General features: G+C 40.2%; 1 protein-coding gene across 2 annotated transcripts in view; it reads left to right on the top strand.

Moving 5' to 3' along the window:
- The window catches only part of Jhy (junctional cadherin complex regulator), a 72,452-nt gene extending 59,199 nt beyond the window's left edge, over nt 1-13,253 (top strand). For both annotated transcript variants that reach the window (XM_087905540.1, XM_087905539.1), the window contains exons 7-9: nt 9,805-9,885; nt 10,586-10,714; nt 12,799-13,253. In XM_087905540.1, coding sequence (XP_087761666.1) covers nt 9,805-9,885; nt 10,586-10,714; nt 12,799-12,996 — 408 coding nt within the window. In that variant the 3' untranslated portion in view covers nt 12,997-13,253. The remainder of the gene's footprint in view (nt 1-9,804; nt 9,886-10,585; nt 10,715-12,798) is intronic.
- The last annotated feature ends 1,295 nt before the right edge of the window (nt 13,254-14,548 follow it).

The following is a 14,548-nucleotide window of genomic DNA, read 5'->3' as shown; positions in this document are numbered from 1 at the left end:
GTACAGGCCTAATAATGTGTGCATATGAGTGCACATGCATACTTGCATGCTCACACACAAATAAATACTTTAAATAAAAAAATCTCTAGTATTAAAAACAACAAGAGTATAAACAAGCCAAACAGAACCACACAAGTGACATGTGCCTCTAATCCCAACACCAGGCTGAAAGGACAGCTGGGGTTACATAGCCAGACCCAAACCCCCAACCAAACTATATATATGGACAAACATATGATGGACAAGAAGCAGCCATGAGCAGATACAGTGCTCTTATCTTGGTAATGACTCTTTTCCTAAAGATTTATTATTTTGGAATGTACTTCAATGAGCAACAATGCCCCTGTCTATTTTTATGTTATATTTAATGATTTTAGACCAAAGTCCTCCTTAAAATATTATCTTGCCTTCTCTCGATTTTTAGAGTTTGATACACTGAGAAAAGTCTTTACCATAAATGTTTAACATCATAATGGGGCCAGTTCTGCTTACAGAGCCTTTAATCCTGAAGTGCAGAAGTGTCACACTGGCGTGGCACTGTATTTTGCTCCTTCTGAATAGTGACTCTGAAGCCCTGGTGTGTTAGGAATATTGCCTTCCACAGCAGTGACAGACTGACCAGCAATTTCAAAACCATGGCTTCATTCTTCTCTCATACAATTAACCCAGAGGTAGGCAGTTGCTAACACTAGGGTTTCCATAGCTCAAAACATCAGAACCAAGAATTGTGTGATTCTCCTTGTTTCTCCCCTGCCTGCAGGAGTGCTGTTCCAGCTAGCTGCAGGAGTCCCATCCACTTTGGGGATAAAAAATAAAAACGAGAGGGGAGTTGCCACGTCAACCTGAATAACTGCTACCCACCAAACTCAATTATAACTTACTTGCTAGAGCTCTGTGGTGGGGAGGTTGGGGCGGGGGAAAGAGTCAGTTCCCATGTCCATTGGGTTCTAGAAACAGTGCACCTGTGCTGAATGCAACAGACTTTCTCAAGCCATTGTGACAGCGGAGCGACTCTCTGAGCAGTGCTTACATCATGCCTGGTAGAAATAAGCCAGACATGGTGAAGGCATAGGGCAATGTACACAGGTTATAGGCTGAGCATCTGGACCAGTGTCCGTAGGGTGTCCTGGAACCAGACACCCACAGACGATCAAGGACAACTAACTGTAGTGGACTTGGTGGCTTTGACAGTGAGAGGGGCTGAGGGAAAAGGCAGTGTAAGCACCACCAGTAGCAACCAAGTTGAGGTGGCTGCTACAATACATGCACAGTTCATTCTTAGGGCCGTGGAGTTATGTGAAGTAATTCTAATTAATCTGACAAAATGTTTTCCTTCATTTGATGGTCAAGCCGTATCTCAGAAAAGACTCACCAGATGTACAACCCATCCGGATGGCATGATGACTCCATGGTTAAGAGCACTTGCTGCTCTTATAGAGGACCAGGTTTGGTTGCCAGAACCCACATGACGGCTCACAACCATGTGCATCTCCAGCTCTGGAGGATCCAACACCCTTTTCTGACTTCTTCAAGCACTACATACATGTGGTCACATACCTACATGTAAGCAAAACAACCATGCACACAAAAAATAAATAAATATATCAAAAATTAATTTTAAACGATAAATGGCCTGTTGTAGGACTTAACAAAATTTACAGTCACTAAAATACATATACAACACACACAAAATTATACTGAAAGCTCTTGGAAATCCTACTCATACCTCTTAACAGCTTGGATTGTATTCTTGTGAATTTTTGTCTACACATATGAACAGACGTTGAACTTTTGTCTGAATAAACGGTGGTAGCAGTTTACACCAGTGTAAGACTTCAGAACATGACTTGCCATCTTGCTATGGACATGGCCTGTAATCATTTAGTTTTCCTCTTTGGTAATCTTGCAGATAAGAGCGCTCAGTCATTGTTTAAAATGTGTCATCACTTTGCACACATCAGCATATGAGGTTTTCCAGTATTTGTATGAGCTCTCTCTACAGAAAGAATTGTAATTCATTAACCTCAAATAAGACAATTTATTACTTATTATCAAATTAGTTGTGTCTTGCTATATAGATTTGTTTGTTTTTTTTTTAATCATTCAGTTTTGTATTACATTTGGAGTCTGAGTCTCAGTGGTTATTCTGAAAAAAGATTAATTTTACAGTCCAGTAAGGCTCTTTAAAAGCAAGCTGTGATCATGTTAGTTAGTTAGTTAGTTAGTTAGCTTTGGTCTTCAAGACAGGTTTTCTGTGTGTAGCCATTGGCTGAACTGTAACTCACTCAGTAGAGCAGGCTGACCTCGAAATCACAGATTTGTCTGCTCTGCTCCACCCTCACACACACTCTCTAGTCCTGGGATTAAAGGCATATGTCACCACCAAGTACAGGACACCACAACTGAGAGAAATATACAGTTAGATAGTATCATACAGGTGGTATTCATCATTTTTTCCACTCTAAGCTCAAGCTTAAGTTTGCCCTAAAATAGTTACTGCCGTTGTTCTGGTTAGTTTTTGGCAACCTGACACAGCTCTAGACATATCTGGGAAGAGGAACATGGGTTGAGAAAAATGCCTCCATCAGACTGCCTGTAGGCAAGTCATAGGGAATTTTCTTGATGGATAGATGATGAGGGAAGGCCCAGCTTATTGTGGGTGGTGCCACCCACGGTAGATGGTTCTGGGGCATAGAAGGAAACAAACCGAGCAAGACACAAAGAGCAAATCAGTAAGTAGTATTCCTCCATGCTTTCTGCTTCCACTCCTGTTGGGTTCCTGCCTTGAGTTCCCTCAGTGATGGAGTGTGACCTCAGAGGTAAAAGGAAAAACAAATTCTTATTTCCCAAGTTAACTTTTGTTCGTGGTGTTTTATCATAACAACAAAAACCCTAAGACCAGTCATCTAAACCATATCTTTGGTGATGTCATTCTCATCCTTCCTAGGAAATGGAACCAAATTCATTGAGGAGTTGAAAGAGGAAAGGCTTTTGTTTCTCCCAAGGGCAAATGGTCAATCCAAGCTTTGGTTTTTACGTGGAAAGCTGCAGTTTGTGTTATCTTAAGCTAGCCTCAGATTACAGCCTACTCTGTGGCTCTTTCTTCTTCAGTGTGTGATGCTGGAGTTACGATGTCAAATTCTAGGTGCTTTTCAAATTTTCCAAAGTCACACTAACAGAATGAAATGAATTTTTCAGTGGGTCTTGCTGAGGCTCAAATAATTTGAGTACTATCTATCAGTGGATGATAGTTGTTTTTCATCCTTGGAGTTCTCTGCTGTAGTAACTCCCACGTGAATCCTAACTCCACACCTATGGGATAGGCCAAAAAGGCCCCAAAGGTCCATGACCCGGAAGGTCTCCCACGCCTGCCCTCCTGGCTTGATTTCACCTACTAAGCAGCTTTTGCTTTTGCACAGTGACTTGCACAGCTTCCGGTTTGTGTTCCCTGCTTGTGAACTCTGGGCTCCTTGCTCCATATATCGAATTGATTTAATTGTTCTAAATTTGTCAAGCAAATATATATTTGCCAGTATTTAACCAGGCACCAATGCATAGAACCAAAACCATGCTAACAGTCCAGCACCACTGCTGGTTGCATCTTTCCGCCATGCAGGTGCAAACACAACACCTGCTGGCAAATAGAGATTATTACACATACAACAATTTGCTGAAATTTCCTACCAAAGGTAAGTAAATTAACAAATTTGAAAGTTATATGATTGCAGACAATAATATCATTCAAGATTTAACAACCTTTTCGCTTATACTATGAATGGTATTCTGCAAGGCTTATGTGATTTTCCTTATACACCATTTATTTGATTTTGGGAATTAGTTTTGTTTTTCATGTTCTATCATTAAGAAAATGGTTTGATAACAGAACCAAGAATGGTTCTTTTCATGGTTCTAAGCACTTTTAGAAATGATACAGTATTTACAGACTAATAATGAACAGCTAGTTGAAAAATTAATACTATTGAAAAAAGATAACATTAATTTGAAAGACAATCAATGTCTAAGGGTACTGAGACATTATCTGAAAGAATTTGTGATGTTGAATTTAATAATCAGAATCTGTTGAAAAGTTAGGTTAATGGATAAGGTATCTCTCCAGGGAGGCAATATGGATGCCATGAAAATTATGTCCAAGAATGAGACATTATCTTTACTGGACTAATTTCATACCTTGGAATATCAGTGAGGACATTAGAATGGAACATTGGACAGGAGATTCAGACTTTACAAAAGGCAGTGGTAAAAATATTTGAAAATATTGAGGAAACTATCAAAACTGATGAGCAGGGAAAAAAAGGTACAAGGACAGGATTTAGCCTCATCAGTATGTGCCAGAGTCTGAGTTGACTTACCCAGAGTTTTAGTTGCCTATCTGGTAATATCCTCTGAGAAGGCATCTGGCACAAAATACCCTAAGGTAGTCAAAGAATATACATGGCAACTTATAGGTATGAGCAACCTAAAAGAAATTAAGCAAGCAATAATATCTTATGGTCTGCATTCACTATTTGTTAGGGAAATGGTGAAAATGTGGGCTTCAAGTAATAAGGTTCCCCACACAATTCGCTTCAACTAATCTCAGCAGTTCTAAAAAATAGACCTCAGCTGCTCTGGAAATGATATTGGCAAGAAGAGGCAAAAATTTAAAACAACAAGGAAAAGCAAACAGATTTGAGACTTTCCAAGATCAAATATTCGACAAGGGCCATTACTCTGATCCTTAGGACCAGGCTTTCTACAATTAACACACCTTGTCCCTATGTAGCACAGCAACTTTGAATGCTTGGAACAGGATTCAGGAACTAGGAAAGAGAATTGAATCGTATATCAGGGTTAAATAGGGCCAGAGAGAACACTTTAGTGACTTTTTACAAAGATTAACTAAAGCTGTACAAGTAGGAGTCACAGACCCAGAAGCTAGATGTGTACTTATGCATCTTTGGCTTTTGAAAACACCAACTTAGAATACAAAAAGATACTTGGACCTTTAAAAGTCAGATCAGCACCAATAGATGAATAGATCTTGCATACAATGAAGCTGAGACATTTGACTATAGTACTGAAACTTGGGTAGGAGAAGAGATTTTCAATAGCGTGAGGAGACACCAAAATACCAAATGTTTTAATTGTGGTAGAATAGAACATCTGAAAAGGGACTGTGGAAAAGGAATTCCTAGGAATAATATCTCCTCTGGGAATAGCAAGAATAGGCAGTCTCAGCCTTCTGGAATATGTAGGAGGTGTTTCAAAGGCCAACATTGGACCAATGAAAGTAGATCAACAAAAGACAGACAAGGTGACCTGATACCATTGGAAAACTCCTTGTGGGGGGCTTCTTACAGGCCCCCATGATGAACATGGTCCAATCATTCCTAGTCACTGTGGAGAACATGGCTCACCAGGAAAAATTAAAAATCCAGTGCCTACTGTAAAAAAAAAACAATACTCTGGAAGATGGAATAGACATGGAGGATGAATCAAAAACTTTAGTAGGAAATAGGAAGCATGTATTTTGGCAAACTTCTATAAATGATCAAAGACAAAAGCTAAGAGTGCATATAAATAACATTGTAATTGAGGAATTATTAGACATGGATGTAGATGTGATTATCACTACCCCAGAATCTTGGCATCTGAATTGGCATCCAGATTCAAGAGGCAGATGTTCAGTTCCTAGGAATTGGAACCCTATCTCAAGTGAAACAAATCACAAGATGGGTTGAATGCTTAGGACCAGAAGGACAGAAAGGAAGGCTGAGGCTAATATGTAGCTAATATTGCAATGAATTTATGGGTCATGACCTGTTATAGCAATGGAATACCCAGATTAACATTCATACAGTCCCAGAAACATGAGTTTCTGGGAAGGACATTATAAAGTATTATAAATAAAGGTCACCAGCCATTCAGGTCATGCAAGAACACAAAGCAACTAGCAAAACTTTAGAGGTACCAACAGCTCTACCTTTAAAATGGTTAACTGAGAAACTAATATGGGTTAAACAGTGACCTTTAATAGAAGATGAACTGCAGACTTTAGAACAGCTGGTACAAGAGCATTTATTAGATGCTTAACATATTGAAGAATCAACCAATCCTTGGAATTCTCCTGTATTTGTTTTTAAAAAGAAATCTGGAAAGTGGAGAATGGTGACAGATCTAAGCGCTTTCAACAAGGTAATTCAATCTATGGGTCCGCTACAATCTGGAATTCCTCTACCTTCTCTATTACCAAAAGGATAACCTCTCATAGTTATTAATTTAAAAGATTGTTTCTTCACTATACCTTTACAAGAAAATGACAGAGAAAAAAATGCCTTCACAGTGCCTACTTATAATAGTTCTCAGTCTACTACAAGATACCAGTGGACTGTCCTCCCACCGGGAATGCTCAATAGCCCCACCCTGTGCCAATACTTTGTAACTCAGTCACTGAAAATAATACATAAGCAATTTCCTAAGTCTATAATTTACCATTACATGGGTGACATTTTGCCATCTGATTCAAATGCAAATATTTTAGAAAGAATGTTTGAAGAAGTAAAGGAAATTTTGCCTCGATGGGGATTACAAATTGCTCCTGAAAAATTACAGAGAGGAGATTTAGTCAATTACTTAGGTTATAAAATAAGTTAACAGAAAATTAGAATGCAAAAGACACAAATTAGAAGAGACTGATTGCAGACTCTTAATGACTTTCAAAGATTGTTAGGAGACATTTGTAGTCTATGACTGCAATAACACCTGATCTAATAATTCATTTAAACAAAACCTTAAAAGCTGGCTTTGGAGTTGAACAATGGCTATCCTTCTCTAAATCCAAGCATGTTGCAAAAGAAAAATTCAAAATTTCTGTCTCATGTCAGGAGACACCTGGTATGGGACAGAAAGAAGAAAGATTTTAGGAATTATTTTACTTTTCTCCATACCTATTTTGTCTATATTGTATCTCTCATTGAATATATGTCTTTATGAATATTGTTTAGGCTTTCCACAATGAACAGTAGATTTTTCTGTAATAATCTTTGAAATTTCCAGAAAGAATATGGGGCCCCACAACAACGACTCCACCTGATTGATATGGCATCGTGATGCTGGCAGGGCTACTTTAAGACCAGTTTTGGGTACCAGCTGCTCAAGATGGTTCCAGCTTGGTTAGCTAAAATGGTGCACCTTCTTAGAACATTCTGGCCAGAACTCCAAATATGAACCTTAGAAAAACCCTACCAACTACTCAGAGACTATTTGCAATTATACAGACAGTAATCTTGGAACTTAACCATCATTTTAGTTTCACAGGATCCCATAGAAAGAATATCACTCTCATGACAGCTGAAGGCAATTCTAGAAGACAACTTCCCCTCTCCCAACAAAGTTTGTCCTCAGGGTTAGGGATATCAATTAGGGGTTGATTATAACTGGTATAGGTTGGGGGTTGGAGTGAAAATTATGTAGGCTCAGAGATCTCTTTTAGAAAAAAAGGGAAAATTGAATGGGATAATAGGTAGATTAGTGTGAGCTTGCTCACACTATTAACAATAATAGTGAGTAATAGAGAGAATACTTGTGAGCTGTTATTTATGGAAAATTTACATTGGTATAAATTTTTACACATTGACACAAGTTCAAATTTTATTTGTTATATTGAATATGCTTATATTTCTGTTTACAATATTTTTACACCTAGGTGGAGTTATTTTCTCATATTGTATGCATGCATGTTTCTACCTCTGCTTAAGATATTCTGTATATTGATACAACTTTAGAATGTATTTATCATATTGCACTATACATTTATACCTCTGACTAAGATACTTATATATTGTTTACATTTTGAGGTCATTGTCCTCATTTGCTGCACAGTTGCTTAAAGATTGTTTAATATTCTAATATGAAGTCTTAGTCTTTAAACTATATAAGTATTAAGTATTATTATAGGTCTATAATCATTCATGTTTGTCATACTTATAATTAGACTAATCACATTCTTTAGATACATAGAGATTGTATTCCACATAGATAATCTTCAACCACTTCAAAGAGCTGTAGAATACGGCATTTAAATAACTTAAAGTTTTGTTGACGCATGACACGATTGCTCCTAGCAGCACCGACCTATTCCTGAGAAAATGTTGAGCACCAAAGACACTCCACTTGGAGCTTGTTTTCTTCTTGGCAAAACTGGCCTTTGGGCAAGAAACAGTTGTCTCTGTCATCTCCTGTACATTTTGGAAGCTTCTTGATTACACTTCCTACCTACTCAAGTAATATTATCTCCCTTCTCAGGCTTTCAATGGGGTTGAAGATTAGATAGTCGTAATTACTTCCCTCTTATGATTTAGCCAAGCCATTTCTAATATAAGACTAGACTCCTTAGGATAGAATGATTATTGAAACATTTAGCATACGTTCCTTGCTTAATATTGTTTATGCTGGTTGTAATTCTAATTTTTATAGTTGATATTTGTCATTATTGCATAAAGTTTTGTTTTAGGCTTAGAACTCTTTTATTTAAACAAAAGGGGGAGGTGCTGTAGGAACTCCTTCAGCCAATAGTCTTTAAGATACCAGCCCATTTGAGTGTAGCCCCTTATACTGTAAATGCCTACGTAAAGCTTGCTCTTGCTCTCTCCTGGCTTATAGATTTGGTAATTGGAATAATTGGATACTCAATTCTGAGCTAGTGTAGATTGTTTTATAACTTCCATCTTCAGTTCTATACTCTCCCAACAGCGGGTTGTAAAATGTTCAGGTTGTAGTGTCAGCACTTGTCTTCAGAGTGTCTCGAAAGACAGGCTTCACCCTTCGGCAGGGCTTTCTGAAGCAGTGTGTGTTGACTGCCATTTGTGAGGCAAAGTCATTTGGTTTTGCAGACTGCTTGAGTGAACATGATGGTAACTGCTGCCAATTGTGTTAGATATAGTTCAGTTAAAAATGCTAACCAAAAAAAACAAACAAACAAACAAATTATAGCACATTTTCTAATTGGTCTTAATAGCAAAAACCCAGAATCTGATATTAGGGGATGAAAGCTAAGAGATCAGAAAATCAGAGCAGTCAGCCACTAGAGAGACCTTTTACCTCTACCAATTCCTCAGACTGAATATCCAGGCTGCATGCTGCCTCAACAAAACCTCAGGCTGTCCTGCTGCTCAGACTGCCTGTACAGACTGAATGCTCCTCACATGACTGCCTCAGACTGCACTGAGCTCTTGTCTCCTCCCACCTTGTATTTCTCTCTCTGCCCAGCCGTTTCATTTCTGTCTCCACCTCCCTAGTGCTGGGATTAATGGCATTGGATCACAAGTGCTGGGATCACCTTTGTGTGAGCTCTGTTTCTCTTTTAGACTGGATCAATTTCATGTAACCCAGGGGGACGTTGAACTAACAGATCCATCTGCCTCTGTCTCCCAAATCCTGGGATTAAAGGTGTGTGCCACAGTGCCCAGCCTCTAGTGGCTTAGTTCTGCACTCCGATTTGCAGGCAAGCCTTATTTGTTAAAACATACACAAAATATCACTACAACAAATTGTCACCTTGAAATTGCTTATTATTTCAAAATTTCACTTTTTTTTACCAGAGAAGTGGAAAAATTCAAAATATATTGGCTAAACCAACTACAAATACCAAATAGATTATGATCAGTAACTACCATGAAAATAGCACCATTGCCACTCGCTTTCCCACCTTCCACCAGGGCTTCTGGTCTCCTCTGTCCTTTCCTATGACTACTTGGAGGGGACACTGATCCTTAAAAGGAACCATTTCTGTGGTTTTGTTTTCAGAGTTCCAAGCTGAAAGGCTATCAGAAAAGAGACGTGAAGCTTGGAGGCCTGGGACCTGACTTCGAGTCTGTCAGAGACAAAGTAAGTGGGGTGTGTCATTTTCAGACTTGGTGTCCTCTACCTTTCCTTAGCAATATGGGGTGGGGGATGCACTCTGGCATCAAACCCAGTGCAAACATCTGGCACTGAGTAGACACCCCTCAGAAACAACCATGCTGACACAATGGAGACCCAGCTACTCCTGCTGAAAAAGAAAATTCTTAGCCTGTGTTATTTTATGCCCTGCCTTTCAGTTCGATCTGAAGAGTGGGGTGCGAGAGTGTGGAAAGGGATGCATGTGCTGTGTGGTTGTTGGTCTCGCTGATAGAGTTGTCCTGATAACTTTGAAGTGGCCACAGAGACGACACTTAGGATATGAGTTCCCAGCCCCGAAGAAATGCATCCACTTTACTCTCTTTCCTCTAGAGAAAGGAGATCTTCTTGTAATGTGTTTGAACTGCAGTTGCACTCAGGCATAAAAAGAGGATAGTTCAAAGTTGGAAGCAAAAATGAAAATAAATTGGGTAAATGCAACAAAGAAGAGACTGAATAGGGTTTAGCCTCTGTTAAGAGAGCCTGGGGAGGGCCGCTGCACTCACAATGGATTCTCCGGGGAAATATTAACCAGTTCACTGCTGCCACCTTACACAAGTCACCCTCCTGAGCTGCCCACCTCGGTAAAACCAGTGTCACTGGGAGAATTAGCAGAGATTAGCTCACTTTGCTCCATTTCTCTGAGCAGATGCAAAAATTAATGCAGCAGAAAGCATACGCAAAGCAAGTCCAGGAATACAACATGAAGACACTGTCTGTTCTGTCCAAACCACAGACAGCAAAACCTGAAAGTAAATCAGTGATTTCTCGGCAGAAGGTAAGGAGCTCGCATTGGGGCGCGCACTGCTTCCGTCAGAATTAAACAGAAACTTTGGTCACCACCTAACCTCAAACAATGTGTCTGGAGCCAGGCGTGGTGGTGCACGCCTTTAATCCCAGCAGCAGGTGAATTTCTCTGAGTTAGAGGCCAACCTGGCCTAGAAAGCAAGTTCCAGGACAGCCAGTGCTGCTATGCAGAGAAACCCTGTGGGAGGAGGCGGGAGGTGGGAGATGTGTTTGGAACATAGGAGACGTTTAGTCATTTACATGTTATCCACTAACACACAAACACACACACACACACACACACACACACACACACTACTGTTAGGCAAGTATGTTGTCTTAGTTTTATTACATGTGAAAATAACAAAATTATTTCTCATCAGGAGCTAGCAGTCTGGATTAACTATTGCTTTCATTCTTTATAATTAAATTACTTTCAAGGAAATTAGCATCCTCATGTTGTTCATGCAAAATAAATTTTTAAAAATCCTCATCGTTTCTTTTAAGTTCTTTTTGCTATGCTTTTCCAGGGAGAATGTATGGACTCCTCTGGTGGAAAAAAAATTTTTTTAATCTACAGAATGTGTGTTTTCTGAGCTGTCATCTAACAAAGACTTGGGATGGAAACGAAATATGTGCTGTGGAGCCCCTCTGCCACCCGCTGCCTGCCTCAGCTGGTACTTTCAGTCCCATACAGCCATGGGGACTCCTGGCAGGAGAAACAGCCGATGTTTTGGTGCCTTTAGAACATGTGCTACCTGTTCTTGGCCACCAACCATCATATTAACTCTTCCTCAGACTGTGACAGCCTCGATTTCCACCCCGCTGCATTTTCATGCCAATCCCACAGTGACAAATCCACGAGAGAAGCGCCGTGCCTCTCTCTTACATAAGTGTAAAAGGTGAACGTTTTATGCTCTGGTGTTTTTTCCCTTTCTGGTGCTTGGAAATCTATCCATTCCCATTTCAGTTGTCAATAAATTCGTTTTTTAAAAAGATCTATTTATTTATTATGTATACAGTGCTCTGCCTGCACACCAGAAGAGGGCACCATGTGGTTGCTGGGGATTGAACTCAGGACCTCTGGAAGAGCAGTCAGTGCTTTTACCCTCTGAGCCATCTCTCCAGTCCCAATAAAATCTTAAAAAGCAAAGCTTGGGGCTGGGAAGGTGGCTCAATGGTTAAGAGCACTCACTATTTTTACAGAGGACCCAGGTTCAGTTCCCAGCACCCATGTGGTTGCTCATGACCATCTGTAACTCCAGTCCCATAGGACCCTCCTCTTCTGACATCTGAGGGTGCCAGGCATGTATGTGGTGCACAGACATGTATGCAAGTAAAGCACTCATACACATAAATCTAGCAATGAAAGCTTAAAACTGCAAAACCAGTATAAATTCTGTTGGATTCTCCTGTCTCCCCACTCTGCTCCTCTCCCTCTCTTCTGGCACCCTAACAGAGCCAAGGGCCATGTTCATGCTGGCAAAGGCTCTGTTGTTGAGTGGCATCCCTAGGCCAACTGGTCCCATTTTTATCATAACTTCACCTTTAAAATATGGCATCTGTTTTTAAAAACCTGTATTTTCAGCATCTATTTTCTATAGATACACTTAAAAATACCCAACTTTTCTTTCAAAGAACAATGGGATGTAATGAACAAGGTGGAGTTTTCATCAACTACAGTGTTGTCTTCAGTTTCCGAGTCCTTCAGCTACAACTCCACTCAAGATAGAAAGACCTGTTGATTCTATTGGAATCTTGGTTTTAACAAGACTCTCAGAGAGTTGGCCCAATAGACTAATGAGAAATCTGCTAGCAAACACTTAAAAGAAATCTGCCACGGTAAAAACATCTGAGTAACCTAACAGCTGTCCAAATCCCTCTCCAGCTCCTTTTTGCTCCACAACGCCTTGTTTAGTGACAAACTTACTTTGTGTAAACTACGCATAATAACATGTTATCTGCATTCAGTCTGTCATTTCTGCCCATAATTACCACAATCTCCATCGCTATCATAACCTCTCCTAAGACTAACTTCCCTCTTTAAATGGTGTTTTTTCGATTTATGCCCCCCAGGCTTTGGAATATGCTAAAACCATCCCCAAACCCAAACCACCAAGTCTGATGGATCAAGCACCAAAGAAAACTAAGAAGACACAGAACAGTGAAAAAGAAGGAGGCTTACCAGAAATCTCCCTGCTGGAGATCCTGCAGAGCAGGCACGAGAGAGAAAAGCAGGCCGTGGCCGCTTTCAAAGTCCTTCACATTGTCTAGACAGCGTTTGGTGGGGATCAGAACTGCCATGAAAGAGACACGGAGAAACGAAACAATTCCATCTACACTGAGTGGCAACCCGGCACTGTCAGCTGCCGGCCGCCTTTGTCTGCTCTGTACAGAAGTTATTGTGGGGCCCAGGCAGACACTGGGACGTGTTTAACCTTCTGGATATGAAAATACGTACAATTATTTATTTTCCAATCCTTTAGAATTTGGACTAATAGAGAGCTAGACAATAAAGCCGTTGGTTTACATTGGGTCTTTTGCTTTGTTAACTACCTCTGTCCTTCTTCCACGTAAGGAAAATTTACAAGTCCCTCCAAATAAATTTGTCTGTAAGTCTTTCTCTACCCACCTGAGACAGAATGTACCGACTTAGTTTTTCCTAACATGAGTTTAGCTGACCTAGCCACGAAGGTAATACTTTGGCTTTCAAGTTTTAAAAAGTCTATTGCATAAAAGTGGAAAATTTGAAGATATGTCTAGACATGCATATTGAAATAGGGAAAAAAAGGTCCTAATTTTATACCAACAGAACACTAAGATATTAGTCACAGATCCTACAAGTCCAGGGAAACCCACCCCAGATCACTATATGGTCAAAGCCATCATTAATTCCATGGCCATGAATATCCTGGACATTGTCTCTCATTGTGGCTATCTTTAAATATTATCAGATGCATGCACATCAGAATCTACTACTAATGTAAATATTCATCCTCTCTTTTGTTTTTCTCCTTTGAAACATTATCATGAGTATCAATCTTAAAATTACTAAAAAAAAAATCAGGAGTGATCACCTATGATTATAATCTCAACGCTTGGGAAGTTGAGGCAGGGAGGGCGGGGGTGTGTTTCAAGTTGGAGTCTGGCCTGATCTAAATAGTCATCCATGGCGTTAAGGTTCAGTGGAATGTCACTACGCCACCACGGTCCAGACACAGAGGAGTCAGCACAGTGAAGAACAAACGCTTTGTATTTCCTTCTGTGAGCAGTACAGTATTGATTTTATAAACCCAAGTGATTCATTTTATAGCATTTGTTGAGAAACTCGAAAAAAAAAAAAAGAACCTCCCTATTGGAAGTCAGCCGTGTGAACCAACATGGCATCAAAATCCTCTATGAGAACACATGGAGGGCTGGCAAGAGGCTTAGCAGGTAAAAGCGCATGCCATATAACCTGGCAGCCTGGGTTCAATCCCTGAAGCCCATGGTGGAAGGAGGGAACTGACCCCTGAATGTTATCCTCTGACCACATGCACACTGTGCCATTAACACACCACACACACACACACACACACACACACTGACAAAATATCACAACCTAGGAAATCCTTGAATTTTGATGAAACAAGACAGTTGAGGACTAGAAGAAAAGAACAGAAGCAAGGAAGAAAGGGAGGGAGGGAAGGAGGGAGGGAGGGAGGGAGGGAGGGAGGGAGGGAGGGAGGGAAGGAGGGAGGGAGGGAGGGAAGGAGGGAAAGAGGGAGGGAAGGAGGGAAGGAAGGAAGAAAAGAAGGAAGGAAGGGAGGAAGGAAGGAAGGAAGGA

Source organism: Myodes glareolus, chromosome 4 (genome assembly GCF_982192425.1).
Source record: "Myodes glareolus chromosome 4, mMyoGla1.1, whole genome shotgun sequence".
Classification (NCBI taxonomy): domain Eukaryota; kingdom Metazoa; phylum Chordata; class Mammalia; order Rodentia; family Cricetidae; genus Myodes; species Myodes glareolus.
This window is presented reverse-complemented; position numbering and strand designations above follow the sequence as displayed.